Consider the following 22,876-nt stretch of genomic DNA (forward strand, 5'->3'; position numbering starts at 1 on the left):
TGGTAGTATAGTTAAGCATGTTTACAAATGTGTGTGATCTGAGCCTTGGTAAATTACTGTAGCTGAGTAGTCAATTCCACAAAGTTTAGAAATATGGTTTACTTTGCATATGTGTATATATTTTATGAGGCTACCTCTCTGAGGCAGAAGTAAGTTTTGTTTTTAAGTTTCCTACCAGGCAGTAAATGTTGGTTAACTATTTACAACTATTCACATTTCTTACAGTCTTGTCCACAGGTACCAAACCTAGGCCCCGGGAATCTGAATAGACTATGGTCATTGGGTTGCATCCAGTGGTAGTGGTAAACTAGTGGAAAGCACTTCCACACACACAAGTAAAGGCATCTATCTTTCACCAATCCTCATGCTTTAGGCCTCCATTCTACATTCCATACTGTTTCAGTGCTGAAACAGTATGGAATGTAGAATGGAGGCAGGAGGATTGGTGAAAATTATGATGGCTTATATTGACATGTAGGTGAATCAGCATGGCATAGCTTTGTGTCTCTCTCTCTATCCATGCCATGTTCCTGAGAGTTCCTATTCATGGTAAAGTGGCATTGACTGTGCCAATCCAAAATGGGTCTGATACTATTTCAGTTGAATTTGCATGTGATTGTAAAACAGTCATAGAAGCTTGCTGGAGCCAACAGTTCATGGGATCAGATGTAAGTGCCAATACTGGAGCTTAAGTTTGTTTGTAATTAATCTCATTCTAATGCAGTGTGTTACTTCAATTTTCAGGATGTGAGACGGAAGCGGGCAAAGTTTGCCAGTTTTCATTAAAAGAACACGTCCAGCCTTTTAAAGACAGCATGGAGAAATTCATAAGTCAAGGTAAATAATGAGGTGCCATTGAACCATTCCAAGATTTATCAAAAGAAGGTTATGGAAACTATGTTTCGACATGGTGAATAAAGAGTCTATTTTGAAACCACATATCTGTGTAGATTAGTTCAATCAATTGGCATTGCATTTCAGAACACCTCTACCTGTTCTGTGTTCCATTTCTAAATGATAATAGAGGCAGCTTTTTGACTTTTGAATATATATTTCTGATGAGTTCATATTCTGTGTAGGAAACAATTTCCTAACATTTGTTTCTTGACAATTTCATAAAACTGGAAGTTGAAGCTGTGCTTTGACTTGTCTCCAAAGACATGGTGATACTTTTCAAAGTATTAAAAATATGATGTGTTCAGTCTTCTGGTTCATTTCACTTGCAAATTGTCTTTGAAAGGCCACATGTTTTGAAAACAAAATCTAAGGAATTCTGTAAAATGTTTGGGTCACGTTCACAGAAAATGCCACAAAAGTGGACTTCACAATCCATGGTTTATTTCTCACCTCCATTTTAGCTTTTTCAGGTTTCCAAGCCAATTGCTGGAGAACTCAGACTGATATTTCCTATAGGACTGAATATGATAGTTATTGTGATTTTCCTTTCCATTTGGAGCTTTCTAATTATTATTATTTTTAAAGGTTAGAACCTTGTACTTTGGGATTGATGTGAAATACTTTGAAAGAAATGTGGTTGGGCATCTTCAGTGGTAGTGTACCATCAGCTAAGAAACAAGAGCTATCAGCACTGTCTCTGAAGCCTTCACAGTCACTTACAGGCTCACTGTTAAGACCGTGTTCATGGAGGACAATCTTACACTGCTACGAGTAATTGCCAAAGATGACTTCCGGGGGATTGTAACAGCCTGCCTCAAATGAGTGGCGGGCTTTTAAAGCCCCTGAATTCTTTTCTGGCTCACATTAAAAATGTGAGTTGGAGAAGGTTCCTAGCTGCTGCTCCCACTACTTGAGAGACTTTTTCCAAGCTCAGGAGAAAAAAAAATCTGAGTTCTTTCCATAAGGAGTCAGATAATTTCCATATTAATCTGATGGCAGCTTTGAAGAGCTCTCTGATCACAAAAAAAGAAAGAAAGAAAAAACTAGAAAGTTGATTAAGGAATTAAGTTAAAAACCATATGGGGGTAGGGTAGCCCAGTCGCAGGTAGGGTATAAGCTGTTAAAAGCCATTCCTGGGCCAACCTGAGCTGCCCCAATTACTGCCAAGTTCAAGATTACACACAGCTGTGAAACTGGCTCTTCAGAGGAATGGCAAGCCCATCTGAGTCTTGGTTGAACACCTCCCTTGAGAGTGGACAATTTCCTAGCTGATAGCACATCTGTCTTATCCAGATGAAGTTTCAGTTGTTCCCCTTCATCCAACCTGGTAACTCCTCCTGTCACCAATTCAGCAGTCTTCTGAGATGAGCAAATGGAAAAATGAGGAAGAGCCAAACTTCCCAATGACTTCTCCCAGTGGGTTCATGTAAAGAATAGGGTAGCGGGCAGAATAGGACCCTGAGGCACCAATGGCCAAGGAGTGGAGAAGAAATCCACTGAAATTGAAATTGATAATGGTTTTCTATAAGGACTAGAATCATCTTAGCACTGTGCCTCCCAGTCTCAACCCAGACAAGTGCTCAGAAGAGTACCATGAACAGTGATACTGAAAGCTGCTGAGAACAACACAGTTACATTCCCCCCCACCCCCAACATCCATTCCCCAGCAGAAGTAATTCTTCAAGACGTCCAAGGCTCTTTCTTTCTCCAAACTGAACCTGACTCCAGACTGGAAAGGATTCAAATAATCATAATCATTCAACATCATCTGGAGTTGTCTCACTACTACCTCACCTCTTTAAGTGCAGCGGGGATGACTCCATCCCTCAACAAGGCATTCACAACCCAGCTCAGCTTTGCAGAAAGGACAAGTATCCGTGGTAGGAATCATCCCTCCAAGCAGTTTGTCCACATCCTCAAGTTGCTTAATACAACTTGTGCTCTCTGATTCTCCCAGGCAAATGCCTTCTTAGTTGTTTTTCCCAGCAGGGATTACTTGATAGCCTGGTTGTAGCAGAACTATGCTTTTTTTTTCAAAAACAAAACAAAAACCCCTAAGTGACATATGAGAGGTGAATTGACTACCAGGAAGGGTTGTATATCCCCTTCCTACCTACTGATTTTTCCCTTCAACTGCCCTTCCCCCTGCATTTACCTTACAAGAAAAACATGAGGTTGAACACACTTGTTTTCCTTTTGAATTCTTGAACAAAGTTTAATACAGAGAAGGAGAAGAAAACCTTTTGATTAAGTTCCAAAAATAAAGTAATGTTATATAGTTTGTAATATGAAATCCTTTGTTTCTTATCTGGCTGGACTGAATTCAGGCGTGAAAATACAGGATTTTGCTTTCCTGCATAGTATTTGACAGGCTTTTGATCTCGATACTTTTTTTTTTCTAAGGGCTTTTGTTGTTTACATAGGCATAATCGATGAGTTGTTTCAGGTAGATTGCACACACAAAGACCATTTAGGAAAAATGAGGGTAATATAAACACTCTGTTTACATAGAGTGTTTTCTGGGGAAAGGAAAATGGAATTTCCAAACATTTCCAAACAGCATAGGAATTTTCTATAGGATATTTATATACTTCCTACATTCTTTGGCTTTCAGTTTAACAGCATATTTAAGTTCTCAAATCTATTGTGTTGTGGTTGCAATGACTCATGGTAAAGGCACTAATTTGGACAGATAGAGAAAACTGGGACATGTGGAGGTGAATCATAAGGAAAGTCATAGCAAATTAGGCAATTGCTTCTTTAACATTCTAAATGAGAAAAGGTGGGGAGGAGGGTACCAATGAACACATACAAAATGATTCAGAGTTTAGACCAGCAGTTAAAAATAAGAGATTATTATTCAAATGCAATTTTATATTCTATTACACTGAGAAATTGTGATATTCCCTTAGGAGACTTTTGGATCTGATTCAGCAGAAATAGCTTAAATTACCAAGAAAGCTTCAGGCTAGACAGTGGCTTGAAACAGTGATAGCACTCAGTAATCATTGGGTCAAGATTGCAGCTGTGGACAATGGCAAAAGAAGTGGCATTGAGGCACAATGTTTCAGATGGCTTTTGAGTTCCAGTTTAATTGCTGCAGCGGAATTTTTTCCAGAATGATAAATAGATAACCAACAAAACAAAGCCCTGCAACTCTAAAAGGGTGTCTGTTTAGGGCAGTCACTTCTTTCCTTTTACTCTTTGATAGCCCCTTCTTCGTGAAAAATGAGTCATTTGATAGCCAGGACCCATCTGATGTCACAGAAAAAGCAAATATCTCAAGAGCTTCACAAATCCCAAATGTGTAACTAGCATAAGATTTCCAGAATGGTTTCCAACCTCAGGCACTTTCCTCAGAAACCTGAAATCTTTTGAAATTCATCAGAATGAATAGATACAAAGTGCAAGGAAGATCCACCAGAGGTGTCACAGGGGTGCTGAAGTATTCAGATTAATGCTTGATCCTGATCTTTTAAGAAGTCTCTGCAGCACAAGGACAGGAACAGAGCCAAGTACTTTTTTCCCCTGCAGCTTGCTAGCACTTTAAGCATTGGTTGGTATTAAACCACTTTGGGGCAGCAACTCTGGTGCTCTCTCACCTTAAGCCTCAAATGCTTATAAACTTGCTTTGTCTTCTGGCAGCCTCAGCATTAGCTCTTGCCTGCCAGCTTCCAGACCTTGGCATCTAGCTCCTTGTCTGACCTTCAGTGTTTTAGCTAGCTCTGCTGGCTTTAATTCTTCCTTGTCTGTAACAATAATCCCATTTACTTTATGCGGTACAAAATAGCTCTGTTTACCCCTAACTTGAAGCTTTTCTCCAGCCATCAGTTGCTAAATGGAAGAGAACAGAAGACAATGTGGGACAGGAAAAATTGCAGCTTCTGGTGTGTAATGACTCCCTTATTCACCACAAGTGAGCAGTTTTATGCACCAGCCCTCTATCCCTTTATACATACAAAGTCAGTCAGATGAGTGGGGTATTATTATTATTATTATTATTATTATTATTATTATTATTTTATTAACTTTCGTTATTTTCTTTTAAATAATTCATACACACACACACACACTTAAACAAAGGTCTGCCTATGTTCTCTACTTCCCATTTCTATCTGCACTGCATGCCTCACACACATGTTTCCATCCTGTTTATGGTACTGGAGAAGCATCAGCTGGTAGTCTCATTGTGTCTTGCCCTCTTCACAAGGAAGCCTACTTTTGCAACAATCTAAAAGTATCCATCTTCCTCTAACGAAATGCATTGTGATGAAACTCCTTTTCTATTAGAGAAATGTAGTTGATAAGCTACATAAAGCTGGACCATAAAGAAGGCTGATCGCTGAAGAATTGATGCGTTTGAATTATGGTGCTGGAGGAGACTCTTAAGAGTCCCATATACTGCAAGAAGATCAAACCTCTCCATTCCTAAGGAAATCAGCCCTGAGTGCTCACTGGAAGGACAGATCCTGAAGCTGAGTCTCCAATACTTTGGCCACCTCATGAGAGGAGAAGACTCCCTGGAAAAGACCCTGATGTTGGGAAAGATTGAGGGCACTAGGAGAAGGGGACGACAGATGGTTGGACAGTGTTCTCGAAGCTACCAACATGAGTCTGACCAAACCGCGGGAGGCAGTGGAAGACAGGAGTGCCTGGCGTGCTCTGGTCCACGGGGTCACGAAGAGTCAGACACGACTAAACGACTAAACAACAACAACAAAGCTTGTTCTGCTTTTCCTGGATCACATTTTAATGGTGTAATCCTTTAGTACTTTCTGAAAATAAATTGGGAAACATCTGTCTCCTTTTTTATGGTTACAAACTGGATGTGTAAGATTGTATAAACCACCTAAATAGTCATGGTGGTAAAACCTTGTCGCCAGTTCAAATAATCTGGTCAGAACAGAGTGATCTTGGAAATGAACTAGTGATGCTCCCATACGACTTTGTTTACAGTGCAGATACATTTTCTAATCCACCGTTCTACACTAGTTAATCACTAAGCAGCGCTAGACTTTTAGCAGTGTAAGTTTCTTGGAGACAAGCACGGCATTTTTGTGGTAAGCTTTAGCATTTGTATTTGAGGAATACTTAAAATAAAATGTTAAAACTGTGGCTATGCTTCAGATAGAGTTATGCAATGATTTTCCCAACTGAGATCTACTTAACTCCAATCACTGTTAGTTTTAATTTAAAGTTGCAGGCTTAGAATGAAATATCTAGGTTGATCTTAGATTTGGTCTCCATTTCAGTGGGTTGCTGAAGCTGGTGTGTCCCCTTTCGTTCCTTCCCCACCACCCTTTCTTTCTTTCTTTCTTTCTTTCTTTCTTTCTTTCTTTCTTTGGTCAATAGGTCTTAGCACAATACGTGGTCTGGTCTCTTTTTATCTGGCAACCCCCCCCCCCTTGCAGATTTTTAAGGTAGTTAGGGTCAGCTGTTAATTTCTTTTTAAGTTTTTTCCAAGAGCTTTATCTAATGGTTAAATTCAGAAACTGAAACATAGGGGTTTTTTATAGTCCAAAACGTGTTTTTGAAAGGTTGTGGTAAACATTCAAGTTACATGAACTTCAGAAGGCATGTACAATGGTTGCACTGCCTCATAACTGTGGCTTGTATCTGGATATACATATTCTGCCAAGGAGTGTGATACACTTAGTTTTTGTGTTGCTTCAATTCCTTGGAACAATTTGCTTAAAGTTTGCCCTATCTGCAACCAAGTTTTCCTCTGGAGTGTCTCCCATCAGGAGTGTCTCCATCCCATCAGGAGTGTCTCCACCCCCATCATTCACCCCAGACACTGAGATTCAGCGCCGAGGAGGTTCCCTCATTGCGAGAAGTGAGGTTACAGGGAACCAGACAGAGGGCCTTCAGAGTGGCACCCACCCTGTGGAATGCCCTCCCATCAGATGTCAAGGAAATAAGCAGCTATCCTATTTTTAAAAGACATCTGAAGGCAGCCCTGTCTAGGGAAGTTTTTAATAAAAAAATCCTTCCAGTAGCACCTTAGAGACCAACTAAGTTTGTCATAGGTATGAGCTTTTGTTTGCATGCACACTTCTTCAGATACACTGAAACAGAAGTCACCAGTAGTAGTAATAGTAATAATTTACAACATTTTGTTCCACACATGGATTTTTATTTTTAGTTTTGCTAGAGGATTGGGACTGCCTAAGGCTTTCACTTTTTCTTCACCCCCTTGCTCTCCCAAGTCTGCTGTGGGAATTGCAGGGAACAAAAGAGTAAAGAAAAATTACATTGTGCCAATGGAAGTCCATTCTGCTGGTAGATGGCCATCATTGGATGTTACCCAGTAAATTGTTCTTCTGCATGCAGATTTGGTAAAATTCATATTACTCAGAGATTTTGGACTGATCATGGATGGTATTATAAAATATTGGATGTGGAAGGATCCAGTTTTGGGAGAATAACCAACCACAAGAAAACAGAATGTTCCTTAATTATCATAAAGCATGATAACAATACTAAGCATCCTTGTTTCACACTACAGATAAAATTGTTAGGAAATTTTCAAATGCCAATATTTGACCAAAATTCCACTTGTGAGGGATTTCTGTGGCAGTGCCAATTCAGTTTTCTGGTGACTGTAGATACTAATACTGTAGTGATGATGGCAATGATGTAGACATGATATTTGATATGGGCCATTTAGTCTTAGCACTATCGGTTTATACAGGCATTTTCTTTTTGAAGTGGCATACTGGTGCTAACTTGCCATATATCCACTATATATATAGTGGATATATATATGAGGTGATGGTGGAATGAGAGACAAAGTGAGTATGTAAATATATTGCTAGGTCCAGGGCCGGCCCTATGGCCAGGCTGGGTGGCGCAGGGCGCCTGCCCGCCGGGGGGGCGCTGCGCAGCTGTGCCCACCCGCCCACCGCGGAGCTGCACCCGCCCACCCGCTGCGCTCGCCCGCGCAGCTCCGCCTGCCTGCCGCGCTGGGAAACGGGGCAGTGCGGGGGCGCCAGGGGGATCCGTCGCACCATGGCGCCAGGGCGCCAAATATACTTAAGACGGCCCTGGCCAGGTCATTAACTTGTGAATGTGCTTCACATCTACTTTGGTGATTTGCATAACCTGATTCTTCAGCCAAGGTGTTCACCTACTGTTTTTGGTACTGATAACTTTTCATGTATCGAAAACTGCTTCTGGAAATGATTTTGGTGTATTTTCTTTCACACCAAGGCCAAGTGCACAAGTTTAGTGCTCACACAGTGATACAGAGCTTTTCTTTTCAGAAGTTTGTTAAAGGAGAATTTTGCTGCTTAAGAAAATTAATGCTTAAATAAAAGCATGACACTTTATATATAATCTTGTTCTCTATCTGTTGTTCAGCTAAAGTTGACCATGAAATAGAAGAAAAATCCCTGGAAGAGACACATAAAAGGTGAGCAGACCAAACTTCATATTCCACTAACATTCTAATAAGCTTCTATTTTTAGGTAGTAAAAGGAACAAAGTCTTAAAGGACAAATTGTGATTCTGCCAGTAGAATTTATAGGGTATTGCTTGGTATACAACACTCATATAATATGCTAGTAAAGCTAGAAAGTTCAGACTCTTCCTAAAATTAACACACTTCCAAGAGGATTAAAACAATAATCCAATCAGGGCTTTGCATAAAAAGTGGGTCGTCTTCCTCAGAATAATAACAGATGCACAATACTTTATTCTGTACTTTTGAGCTACCCACTATATACAAAGGAAAGTAGGGGGGCGGGAAGTTCCTATAAAAGTATTAATAATGTGGATAATTAAATGTGGCTTCATTGCAAAGTTAATTAGGCACATTAAAGCAGATACACTGCGTAATTCATTATTGATGTTAGCATTAATGGGGTTTGTGTCTTTGAAGACACTTCAGTCTTCTTGCACAAAATCTGGTTTCTTTTTTCTCCCTCCTTTTTGCAATTTTCTCAACATTGTGGCTTTAAAAGTTTCTTTAATAGCAACGGAAAATATTTTTTTCTAAAAATTCACATTTCCAAATCTTATGGAAATTACTCATGGATCTGCCAGATTTTTTTAAATTACACTTTTGAAGAGTTGCTTGTCTTATACTAGGAAATACAGTGGGACATGTTTTAAATAATAATTGAGAATGCTAGTATTCCTTTTAGAAATCTGCATGATAATTAAGAATGCCACATTAAGTTCAATGCTTTCAACTGATTCTAGCAATAGTTGTCAGATTCCAGAAAGCAGTTCACGTTCATTGCCAGTGTAACACTTGGTGTGTGCCTCCTTTTTGCTTGATCTGTGGTCTGTTGGAAGACATTGACTGTTCAAAAGCATAAGGGGGACCTCCTTTCCTTCACTAACTATTGTTACATTTCTGTTGAGAAGGGAAAGGAAGATTGTAGTAACAGAAAACTAGAAGTATTTTTAATCACCGGACCTCTTCTTTGAATTTTATTTCACAAAACTATACCACTGATGACTGTTCCAGATATTAAAAACTGCCACAGAATGCCTTGGCAGCCTAAAGGACATAAGTATTTACAACCCCTGACTCTATCAGGGGTTATGGAGCAAAATGTGTGTGCATTATGACATGTGCTTACTACTTACCTAAGGATGATGAGCCTGCCTTGTACTGATAAGCATTCTCAAACATTTCATGTTTAATATTAGAGACAAGGGGACACTAGGAAGGAGGAAAACTGTGCTCTTCCTTTTTCTCTCCTTTATACAGCATCACTTGATGTACTGTATGTAAACAGAGTGGTAAAAGATTTGACTGTATTGCAACGGTAAAATTGGTTCTTCTGCAGATCATGCATTAGTATATGAGATGTTTCTTTAGAATTCACCAAACAAAATGCTTCAAACGCACTTTTTTGGATAGAGGGTGAGAGGAAAGCTTTGATAAATAAGAGATTATTAACATTCTGCTAATCATGGGTAAAATAATCATGGGTGCATTGGATGAATAGATGTGCTAGTAGCAGTGATGGATTAGATGGAGCGTGATTAATGTGATTAATGTGGTTGGATTTTTTTTCTTTTTGAAGTGGCTATGTGCAACACAGTGTCTATCTCATGATTATATGTAACGGAGTTGCACAGAAATACTGGTTCATTATTTGATATGTCGGGGAAACGGTTTAAAAAAAATGTCTCTCTGTAAAACCGCCAAGTAAAAATAAGTTATGAAATAGTAAAAGCATTGCAGAATTCCTAAAATTACTTACGTTTTGAGAACAATGCTCCAAGTGTATTTTAGAAAAGTTCAGTTGTTTAGTAGATGAGCTGAAATGGAAAGTTAATCTTTCACACATAATGAAGACAAAGAAAATGGTATGTGTGACCCAGAGATTCCATAAAGTGTCTGGCTGTTCATTTGTCAGAAGTGAGATGTTTAACAGTTTCTGAAAGGTTGTATACTTTTTTATTTATTTATCATATTTAGCAGCTTTAAGAGTGTCAATGTGTGAAGTGTTTATTCAAGAAATGGATTTCTGGCAAACGGGCAAAAAGAAAAGTGAAATGTTTAGCTCACAAATAAGAGCATATTCTAAGATCTCTGAGTAAGTATCCTGAGATTAGAAGAAAGCACACAGGTCTGTGTTTATCTAGCTTATGCAGGCAGACAAGGAAGGCTCCAGACTGGTATTAAAGCTGAAGTGATACAGAATGTCTTCACCAAACCCCAAACAATTACATCACCCCCTGAACAATATTGATAAAGTGCAATAGAGAAAGACCTGGCACTTTCTAGTTTCAACCCTCACAGCTAACTACTTGAGAACCTGTGAAATACTTGACATGGTAAAGTAGGGGGGGAAGTTGTTTCAAAGGGGTCACAAAGGGCTGTCAGGCATTACAGCATGAGGAAGGGCCATAGTTCTGTGACAGGGCACATGCTGTACATAAAAAGAATCTCAAGGTCAGTCCCGGACATCTCAAGGTGAGGCTGGGAAAAACTACTGCCTAAAACCTTGGAGATCTGCCATCAGCCAATGTAGACAATATTGAGCTAGTTGGACTCATAGTTGGATAGTATAAGGCAGTTTTTATGTCCTTATACCCAAAAGATTTTTTAAAATAAAAAAAATCCAAGCTGAAGATGACAGGGATTGAATCTGGGAACTTTTTTGTGCAAACAATGTGTTGTTGGGGCCATGGTTCAATAGTACATCTGAACCTTTGTGTGCATATTCATCACATTCTTCAGAAGCTTAAGTCTGAAGCTCAATCAGGTTGCATTTGTGGGTAGCCAGGCCAATTCGTTTCCCTGCCTGAAACAAGGGTAAGCGCACTCCCTACACACATTCAGAAACTGTCTGTCAGTGGGATAGCATTCCTCACTGCACATGAGGTCAACAGGCTAGTTTAGGGGTGCAGGGTCTCCAACAGAGGGCAATGGCTAGGAGGTTCAGGTGAACACACTGAAGGCTGCCACTGCTGCTCCCCCCCAGCATATATCTCCTGAGTCAATAATCTCACTGCCTAATGCTAGGGCTGGACCTGGCTAGTGTCAAAATAACTCAACAGGCAGCTCAGTCACCTTACAAATTTTTGTTGTAATATATGCTAAATTAACAATCTCATACTAAGGAAATCCCAGGAATAAAGCGACTTTGAAAATAATAATAAAACCCTACCCATCTGACTTTGTTGCCGCAGCCACTCTGGGAGGCTTTCCACATATATAAAAACAAAGCAAAACATTACAGTTTATACTCTATTTTACCTAGTCTTGAACTCCAGCCAGTCACTTGTATTCTGTTCATCTCCACTTCTTAATCAGTCCCCAGTCTTAAGTGAAATTGTAAAGAGGTTGATCTTTGTTGATTTCACCCCTGTCTGACTGGAGGAGAACAGGAGTCATGAGAGAAAAGGTAAATGAAGACACTGATATGCACATTTATCACGAGATCTTTCATTTCAAATAAAAAAAAGCTATGATTCCTCATACCTGTCTTAGGGGAAAGAAAGAATTAAATAGTGAACTCTCAATCAGATCACATAATTTTTATTCCATGTTATTTCCAGTAATCACAATTAGTTGCATCTGTGCTGTGTTTTATGTTGTTTGTGGTGTGTATGTGTGTGTGAATGACAATAATTTCTGTAGCTGTGTCATGCCTTTTATTGATTCCATGCAACTCACTATTGGAGCTGCACATGCAGTTATTTCCGATACATTCAAGTATATTCCTTCTTTGAGTGCCAGATGTTATGTAAACACACTCTGCTATTGTTTCCTGTAAGTGGATAAATGCTACCGTTTGATTTCTGCACACTTGATTCATTCACTAAATTAACTATTAGTTTAAACAACGGGAAATGTATACTTCTCCACTGCTTTTGATATTGCATCAGTTACTGTCTGAGAATTTACAGTAGCCAAAGGTCTTTGAATCAGCGATAGACTGACATATTATACTAACTTAGAACACATTTCTAAGCGACATTTCTTTTAGTCTGTGGGTTAAGTAATAGCTGGCATAAGAAGCAACTTTGGAATTGATTTGTCAATTTAATTATTTAGTTACAATTTTAATCTGATTCTCTACCCTGCCTCCCTTGTTGGCACCATTTTACACTCATTTTGAAATGTGTTCCAAGGGCTGGGGTGGAGAAGAGAGACATAATTTAGGATTTGGAAACTTCAGTGAAGGGAAAAAAAGATTTTCCTTGGGATACCGCTCTTTTCCAAAGAAGGAGTACTGAAACATGCACAGTTGCATAACGACACTTGCTATTGTTGTTTTAGTGCTACAGCACTGGTGATTCTTTTGCACAACGCTGTGCTCTAGTATGGCTACATTACTATCGGTAGTCTTCCTAGAAAGCAAAAACCTACTGGTAGGTTTTCAGTAAAATGTAATGCAAAAGAAAAGCCTGTACTCTAGCTTGAATTATAGCTCAATATGGGATATTTAAAGGACTATCTGTTTCACATAAACCTGCACATGAATTAAAACCTTCTCCTCCAACTGCGCCTTCCTTCTGCAATTAGGCAGGTGGCTATCGGAAAGGCAGCATTTTCTGTGAAGTTTCCCAAACTAGGGATTATCCACACTTACCTTTTCTTCACTCTCTCTAGGCACTGGTGATGCTTTATAGCTCTGTGTCTCAGTGCCCCCCTTTTTTTTGGCTGTGGAACTTTCCCTGTGAAAACATGTTCTTTAAAACATAATAAGAGCAAATAGCAATCTGCAGAAAACCCGAATTGACGTTTGCTCCAATTGAGTGATAAATAGTGAGTTCCTTGGGGAAAGGTCTGGTGGCAGGGAGACATTGAGCTTTTAAGCATGGACCTGTGTCTGGAAAGAGCAGGGCAAAAGGTAAATGTGGACAAGCCCTTATTGTACCTTTCCCCTAGACTTACAGTATGTACCTTTGTTACACTGTTGGTGCCAGGCACAGCCCATCCTACTTCCCCCTGCCTTTTAGTGGTGTTTGGGATTCTTTTCATGGTCCTTAAACTTTTACCTTTGTCTAGTTTTCTGCTGGTTTTGCTAAATCACAAATTTGGCTAATGTGAAAACTGCACATAGGGCCTGCAGAGATCTCTTAAAATGAATTCTGTATCTAGAATATACAACAGTATCTGGTTACCAAAACAGCAACAAAACAAAACAAAAAAGTTCTCTGGATATTCTGAGTGTTGTGTTCAGGTGTACATCATGCAAGATAACATGTTTGAAATTGCAAATTTTGGAGTTCAGAAGAGTATTTAGAGAATTTCATTTTGAATCCATAAATGAATGGCCACAATATGAAACTTTTGATCATTAAGTCAGTATTGACATTCAAAGCCACTTTTCCATAATTTTTCAAGCTTCTTGTATTATATAGATTTAAGAGGTAGACAATCTACGCATGCAGCACAGTCTTGTAGGGCGGCTCTCGCTGGACGTCTGCATTAGACTGAAAAGGGAAAACTAATCCTTATTTGGATGTTCCCACATTAAGAAATCTTTCTGTATATAGAAAATGTGTATGTCAGGGACCAGACATACTTAGAAACGTCCTCTCTGACAGACTAGCTAGAAATATTTGTTTCTTTTGGAAAGTACTGGAAGATGCACTCTCCCATGTATAGTGTGAAATGGACAATCTAGTGAGAGGAGCTGCACAGTATTCTTTTGCTGCATGTGTAGACCTAATCTTGCTTTTAATATTATGTGTTTCCAATATATTGGATTTCCTTTTCACAAAACATGCCCAAGGCAATGCACAAGAAATATAAGCTAAAGAGCAACTGAAGGCCCTACTTCGGGTGTCTCCAGTCTTCAAGATTTTGACAGTGGTGGCAGAAGATGGGTGTTTTTTGTGTGAAGGCACCCAGGTTGTGAAAAGCACTTCTAAGAGAAACTCATTTGACTCAATCTTTTTCCTTTTCAGTACCACGTTTATTCTGTTGGATGGTATCCAGTTCTGTCCCCTCCATGGACAGAAGAAATCCATCAGTAGAACAGTCTGCTGACTCTCTGGAGGAGATTTAGGGAGGGACAGGTGGATCACAGAAAATTGCCTCCTCTGTTCCACTGATGGATGCCTTCATTCAGTGAAAGGGACAGCATCAGATACTGCACATTGGGTTTGCATGACCTACTGTTTGTGGGATATGGTTTAGGACTGTTTTCATGCAATCTTAACAAACTGACTCGGCTGTGGCATTGGTTTCTTACAAATTGTTTCACTTGGGGCGATGGGGTTTTGTTTTGCATTTCCTTATTTTAGTTATGTTTTCTTCATATTTTATTATTAAATTTTAGTACGGTATTAAAATCTAGTTAGCCTCCCGAATTGTTGAAAGACAGGATATATATGTACATAGTAAATTACTGGTGCGTTCAATCATATTCTGATGACGATTGGGTTGTGTAAAACTGAAGCCATATAAAGCCCTAATCAAGGATAAGTTACTATCTTTATTTATTTAAGGGTATTTAAATCTTTAATTGGTGGGGGATCTGAACTACTTTGAAATCCATGTAGCAGACATTTAGCCTCTGCCCTCCATAAACAAAACAGCAGTGTGAACAACCAATGACTTGTTTTTTAAGTAGGATTGAAAAGTCATGCTAGCTAGAGCAAAGCTGCTGACCTTTGCTGCCTCAGTTAATCCCTGACAGCGACCTCCCCCACCCCACCCCCACAACTTCTGCACCAGTGGTGGAAGCATAGGTACAACAGCACTCTTTGCTCAGGCACCCTTGAGATAAGCATCTCTAAGAGCTTTACAAACAATACACTACCCTGACAAAAAACTGCTCTTCATTAGTAAGTGTTCTCAATTTGCTGATAAGGAAGTCGAAGTGCTGAAGCATTGTGACCTCACCAAAGTGACGTTGTAAGGAAGAAACCCATGACTAGAACTGCGGAGTTTTGACTGTCAGTTTTGTTCTCTAATTGCAGCATTTCCACTGAGCACAAAGTCACAGCTTATGCTCCAGCGGGTCCTATTTTTATGGTCCCTGTGTCTGGTAAATCACGACTTCTCTTTCATCCCCAAGTTTGCCTTTTTAAAATGTTCAAATTTTGTTGATATGAGTGGGACTTTGAAGAGATCATGTTGTCACAAGAAAAATTTGGGTAATGAAAGACAGTTTCATTTACACATCTATTATTATTATTATTATTATTATTATTATTATTATATTTTATTTTCACATTCAGTAAAACTTCAAGGTCTGGACATTAGGAAGAGGTTTCTATTTAACACCGAGAGATAGAGAGAGGTGGTATATGTAGGCCAGTGATGGCGAACCTATGACACGCATGTCAGACGTGACATGCAGAGCCCTCACTGCTGGCACGTGCCCCATCGGCCCATTCACGCTGTTGTTGTTGGTCCCCCCCCATTTGTTCTCCTGCTCCTCCTCATGCTACAGCTTGTCTCCGCTGTTAAAACCCAGATCCTTTGTTGTTGTTGTTGTTGCTGGTAGCCAGAGATTGGTTTTTTAACCCTTTCTGTGCTGTTTTTTCTGGCGCTTTGGCAAACGATGATTGGGTGTAACAGCATTCATTTTTAACCCGTTCTGTGCTGGATTTTTTGCGCTTTGGCAGACTATGTCAATGCTGCACCCCCCCCCCCAAAAAAAGCAAGGCAACTTTTGTACACCCCCCAAAAAAACTCCAAAACTATGGTTAGCAGCTCCCACAAAAAGCTTGAGAACTCTGGGCACTTTGTGTTAAATAATGGGTTTTTGGTTTGGTTTGGTTAAATAATTAGGTTTTGGTTTATTAAATACACTTATATAATACAATTATACATTTTTGTTATTTAAACTATAAATATTATGAAATTATGTTTTTTCTCTCGAAGTGACACACCACCCAAGTTATCCTCGGTTTTTGGGCGAATTTTGACACACCAAGCTCAAAAGATTGCCCATCACTGATGTAGGCTAAACATTTATCTTTTTTTAATCTATCTACCTACTTACCTATATCAAGAAAAGGGCCCCTCAGAAAGGGTCCTAAAGCAGTTTACAGTAAGCTTCAGTCAAACAAATATATAAATAAATGAAAACCAAATAACTAATGATCCTCTATGCCTGAAAATGCCAGGCTCCATAGAAATATTAAAAGTATAAAAAATTCAGTAACAAACACCCTATGGTTATTTTTTCACCTACTGTATGTATTATATGTGTGTGTGTGTGTGTGTGTGAGAGAGAGAGAGAGAGAGTGCTAAGATCACACAGAATATAAAGAACATGAGTTGTAGTTTTGTTGCTGTAAATATGTAGTCTTTCTTTCAGCTTTAAAAGCTGTAATTTAAAATGCTACAAACCTTAGGGAAAGAAAACAATGCATCATTCTCTCTCTCTCTCTCTCTCTCTCTCTCTCTCTCTCTCTCTCTCTCTTCAAGTACAAGGCTATGATCTTTGCCCTCAATGTATTTTAGAATCATCTTGTTACAAAAGGGCATGGGAGATAACTTTGTATTCACCCATCTATTTTCTTTTTAAAAATAAATAAATAAGTGCTGTAGGGATGTTTCAACTACCATATATGGGAAACTTTCTCAGAACAAATGATTATTTTGAATGCAACTTTCCTGTGCTTGATAAACAACTTAATTCCTCAGGAGTCCTGGTTTTAAGCCTACTTGTATAGCAGCTCATATTCTCCATATTTGTATATAAGTAATAGTTGTATATTATTTTTGACTATGTGCCAGTTTCTGACATTTTTGCATTTTACAAATATATCCACTGTCTTAGAAGTGATCTAGCTGAGTACTTGAGTATTACTTGTAGCTGTTTAGATAAAGGGATTCTGCTAGGAGTTAAATGTCTCTGTGTTACTGAATCAGCTTTCCGTCCTTTCCCAGCAAGATTAACAGTGATCAGGGTAAAAGCCTGTCCTGCCTCCTTTGATCCCGTAGTATTCTTAACCAAAGCCTTCACGTCTCCAGTAAATGTTACTACTATTTATCAAACTCATTGAGCATTTATTTGTGGGAGTTTCAATCTAGTCTGGCTTCCTAATTGTTGAAAAGGCTTCAGATAGAGAATTATGGCTTATCTTACCTTTAGACATAGTGCCTGGAAGGCTGCTTTGAATGTGATGCTTTTAATCTTGTGCATCCTTGGGTAAACTTGCTGTTGTTCTGTGATGCTATCATCCCATTCCTAGGAGGAGCACCAGACTTTATATGGCAAACGTGATTGCTGCATGTATAATGTGCACAACCTGTGAAGTCTGGAAATAATAGATGCAGCTTTAAACATTCATTTGTGTGCATGTTTGGGCATCAATGTCAGTTCGCTTTTACACAATTACTAAGCAAGTTTGGGCTATGTCTGCTGGTGGGTTTGTGAAGCTCAGCAACTTGTCACAGGCTTTCTCTTCACTAGCCAGCTTCTTTTGGTATCATGCAAACTGATATTTTCCATTTCTTATTCGGAGAAAAAGAAAAATTTCAGGGCCATTTCTGATGACAACATTTAGTGGTACATAGGATAAGACCTTCTCAGAGGTGATACCCAGGTTATGAAATTTCTTGCCTTATGACAACCATGCATGCACACATACGTAGCATGCAGAATTCTGCAAGCAAATGATTTTGCTAAGCTGCCCATGCAACCACTCCCCCCTCTTCCAGTCCAAGAAAGGGATAAGTTCTGGATTCCTTTTCAGATTGTTCCCAGCTGTTGCTGCAAGTCTCCCCTTTCCATGGGGCAAGATTGCTTTGGAATTCCCACAATCCAAAATTCCGTCTGTTTGATTCACCAATTAGGTTTTCTTCCGTACTGACAAATCACTGTGTGTACGTAGTTCAACAAAAGAGATTTACAATGTACTAAAGCCATGCCTGTGTCACTGTTATTAATTCAAATATTTTCTGCCTATCATTGGGCTTCATCAGTTTAAGAGATTTATCTTTATTTCATAGCAATTTCTTTAAATTTGCTCAGGAACTGCAATAGTCAGTTCTGCAATGACATGTTTTGGAAAATGATTGAAAGGCAATGAAAAAGTGATACATCAACAGTTACGATAGTCTGGTTTTCTTGGCTTTGAAGAATTGGTTTTTGGTTGAAAAAATGAAAAAAGCTTTGACCACATAATGAAACATATATGAGAAACACCAGACCCCAGGTTTTCTAAACAAATTCAATATATAATATGAAAATAGAAGAGTCGGGACTATGTTTGTGACAGGTATCAGTTTATTTACCGGTACTATCAGTCATGTATGATAGATAGAGACTGTCTCTCATTGTCGTTAATGAAATAGTTTCCCTCTTTGTTTACTTTGACAGCTTTTTGGAGACTGCAGCATATTTCTGCATGAAACCAAAAATGAGTGAGAAGGAGGTATCACTAAATGCCTTCTTCAGCATTTGGCATGAATTCAGTTCTGATTTTAAAGAGTTCTGGAAGAAGGAAAATAAGCTCATTTTGCAAGAAAGGTAGGTATCTTGATTTTTGATTACTTTAAAATTATTAACATTATATACAAAAGGAATGTGTATAAAATGGTACGTATTAGTTTACTGTTCAAACGTCATGATAATAATGGATGATAAATTCTTAACTTCCAATATTTAAGTGATTGCTACAAAGTCATCACATGTTCTCCTGTTTGCTACTCAGGAATGTAATATCTCTTCTCATACTATACTAGACAATCTACTGTTGCACATTTTTAGGTTTTGTAGCTCCACTTCTGTCATTTTTTAAAATTATATAGGTAGCCAAACTACATATGTTGCAAAATGCTGCAGACAAGTGTCTTCATTTGATGAGAAAATAAAAACACATATAGCCAATCTTATAACAGTTGTAAGCTTACAACAGCCTGCCAGTTGGCCTAATTGGAATATATGACATGGTAGACATGGGAAACCCATGGCCCTCTAGATGTTGTTGGACTACAACTTCCATCCTTGACCATTGGGCCATGCTGACTGAGACCAATGAACATTGAATTCCAGATATTCTAGAGAGCCACAGCTTCCCTATCCCTATCCCTGCTGAATGGCCTGGGAACTGCATGGGAAGATTGACTCTCTCTCTACAGACACACTTGCCAACATTGGTAGGAGAAACCCTACCCAGGTACTCATCATTAAGAGCAGTGTAGCTGAGATGGAACATTTTCTGCACTAGCTGTGATGCCAGTGTGTTGTAGTGGTTAAGAGTGGTAGACTTGTAATCTGGTGAACCGGGTTCGGGTCTCCGCTCCTCCACATGCAGCTGCTGGGTGACCTTGGGCTAGTCACACTTCTTTGAATTCTCTCAGCCCCACTCACCACACAAAGTGTTTGTTGTGGGGGAGGAAGGAAAAGGAGAATGTTAGCTGCTTTGAGACTTCTTCGGGTAGTGATAAAGCGGGATATCAAATCCAAACTCCTCCTCCTCCTCCTCCTCCTCCTCCTCCTCCTCCTCCTCCTCTTTAGTATTCAATCCACAATTTAACAACATAAAAGTTCATATTTACTATGAATGTTTTAGACATTGCCTTTTCTGCAAGTCATTGGAGGTTTTTAGTCTGGAATACAATGATAGTATGGGTGAGGTTATATTATTGTTATTTATGATTGTGTGTTTTATTATGTTTTACTGTCATAAACTACCTTAGTCTTAATTGGAGAAGGCAAGATTCATGCTATCCCACTCCCACAATACACCTAGTGTGGGAGGGCAGGTACCTCCTAGGCTGTCACATGGAAGTTCTATGGCCTGTCTGCTCCCCTGTAGGTTTCAGGACAGGAGTGCCACCCAGAACTGCCACTGGAGGATTCAACCCAATGCCTTATCCACCAATAGTTGTGATGATTGCTACGAGGAAGAAAAAAATCCCAAATGGACTCAATTTGTTTGCAGGCAAATTTCTTCCCATCCCCAAATATGGTGACCAATTATATCCACAGCAAAGTTTTTAAAACACAGTATCCACAGACCCATGTGCTGGCTGGGTAGGTTGATCAACTGGGAAAACAATTCCTTCCAGCAGCACCTTAGAGACCAACTAAGTGTGCAAAGTGTGCATGCACACAAAAGCTCATACCAATGACAAACTTAGTTGGTCTCTAAGGTGCGGCTGGAAGGAATTTTTGTTGTTGTTTGTTTCGACTACGTCAGACCAACACGGCTACCTACCTGTAACTGGGAAAACAATGCAAGTGTTATACTAAACTTCCAAAGATCATTGCTGTCTTATTTTCCGCATACTCATCATTAACCCTGAATAGCCAGACAGTAGCCACCCATAATAGTAACTGATTCATGTTGTATAATCTGAAATGCTGCTTGAATACTCAATAAAAAATAGCATATGTCATTTACGTGTGCAAGACTTACTTTTCCAATCTAGCCTTAAGGGAATGGTTACTCTTTTGCAGCTTGTACTACTATTTGGTTATGCTTCTTTATTTCACTCGCAATAGCAACAGCCCCTATTTATATTTTTGGACACTTTGGGAATTTATCAGGCATGGAACTACGCAAGTTCCAGCACTGCTGCCTGACTGCATCAGCACCAACCAACCACGGACAGCACTCTTAAATGACGTGAAGCTACTGCTTTCAGGAAGATTCTCAGTTCATCTCATTCACAACATACATTAAAGAGGAGGATTGATCAAGAACTCTTAACTTCTGGCCTTATTGGGGTCAGCCTTAGTTTTATAAAGAAACACTTATCTGATTTGCATATTCTCTTAGATATCATCACATCAATAATCCTCTAGCAAAATATGGCTGAAATATATTGTGATGGTGCTATATTGAGTTTGGTGGATATGATGTAGCATCTGTCTAGAATAAGGGAATCTTTCAAAATTTTGGAGAGTTTTGATGACACACAATTCAAGTCATCTTCTGGATTATTTAGTATGACAACAAATGTATCCTCCATGCATAGCCATCATTGGCTATGGAGGCATATTGGTCCCACAGAAAGTAGATAATTAAAGACAGAATATAAATTTAGTTTTCTGACATTAGCCACAGTGATAAAGTTTTATACTAAAGCTGTTAAAGGAAAGAGGGGAGCTAAACCCATTTCAATTGGAAATCAAGAAACACCAGCAATTAGCATAAAAGAAAAAAAGTTAGCCAATGAGTTTTCAAAATCTTCTCTCCAGGAGACTGAGTTAGCAACTGCCAGAGATGACTGATTTTATTTGGTTTTATTATTTATTATCTTCAGACTCCTTCCAACAATGCACTTCTAATAAGCTTGTCTGTAGCTATTTTCTTATGATTGTATTTTTAAGGACTCAGTCCTTATTTGCTTTAAATCTGTGAGGTCTTCCAGTTTCACTCCAGTAATGCGATGCAAAGGATGAATGGCATTAGTTTTTACCAGAGCTAAATCTTGAGGCTTTGCTTCATTGCATCAATGTTGTGACATCTTTCCGTGTTCAAGGAAAATCTCAGACCAATTTTTAACAGGGCTTGGGTGCCTTCCCATTGACATCGGCATGTCCAAATGTTACACCTGCTGCCTATATTTTAACTTTGCTCTGAAACCTTTGACCCTTCTCTGTATTCCAGAAATTCATTTTGAATACAAACTTCTTAAAACAAAAAACAAAACAAAACCCAGTGTGGTATGTGCTGAATCTTTGAGTAACCAGATATTGCTTTTGTGAACAATGGCTTGCATTCCAGCCATTCATAATACATGAGGGTATCCAAGGATTTACTTAACTCAGCATTGACGGCTATGGAGTGTGACTGCACTCTGCTCTTTTACTAGGCATTGCTATTCTTCACTGGGGAGATTTCTGGCTATGAGAGAGCAACTTGTTCTTCCAACCTGATGGCAGGAATCTTAATTGCTCATTCCAAGGTTTTGTAACCCCTTCATCGGCTACCATTCCACTTTTGTTTTAGGTGGGGTGTGAAATGAAAGGGGCTGGAAGGTTTTTCTTCTTGAGCAGCCTATCTTAAGTTCCCATGAAGGGTGGCATTGCCAAAGAAGCACATGCATTCCCTTCCTGTCTTTCTTTTCATTGGGAGAAGCACAGGTTATTTTTCTCAGCGAGTTGAACCCGCAAGAGGGGGTGGGGATGCTGAAGTCTTGGTTAAAATGTCAAAGAGGCACGAAGGAACTTGGGGAAGAAATTAGGCAGTAATGCAGGCCATTGCTCAAGAAACTAAGCATCACCTTTCAGGGAATTTACTTCTCTATCTGTTGCTATAACTACAGTTCAGAGCTGCCTTCTTAAGACTTTTGGTTGAGACTTCTAGGTGTAAATTAAGTGGTTAAGCAGTATGTGTGTACACACACACACACACACACACACACACACACACACACACACACAAAGAGAGAGACAGAAACTGAGGCTGGACTTCTCAGGCTTTGGCACTGCTCAGTTGCCAGGTCTGCCTAATACTTATTGCATACTACGTATGTTTGTTTTTTTAGAGTATGCATACCAGTAAAAATTATGGCAGCTGTGTTCTGTACTAGTTGAAGTTTCTGAGACTTCTTCAGGGCCACTTAACAATGCTGTATCTAAAA

General features: G+C 39.2%; 1 protein-coding gene across 1 annotated transcript in view; it reads left to right on the plus strand.

Moving 5' to 3' along the window:
• The window catches only part of FMN2 (formin 2), a 166,637-nt gene that overhangs the window by 133,943 nt on the left and 9,818 nt on the right, over positions 1–22,876 (plus strand). Inside the window, exons 15-17 of the mRNA XM_035108373.2 lie at positions 745–837; positions 8,260–8,311; positions 18,660–18,809. Of these exons, the coding sequence (XP_034964264.2) occupies positions 745–837; positions 8,260–8,311; positions 18,660–18,809 (295 nt within the window). The remainder of the gene's footprint in view (positions 1–744; positions 838–8,259; positions 8,312–18,659; positions 18,810–22,876) is intronic.

Source organism: Zootoca vivipara, chromosome 3 (genome assembly GCF_963506605.1).
Source record: "Zootoca vivipara chromosome 3, rZooViv1.1, whole genome shotgun sequence".
NCBI classification, from domain to species: Eukaryota; Metazoa; Chordata; class Lepidosauria; order Squamata; family Lacertidae; genus Zootoca; species Zootoca vivipara.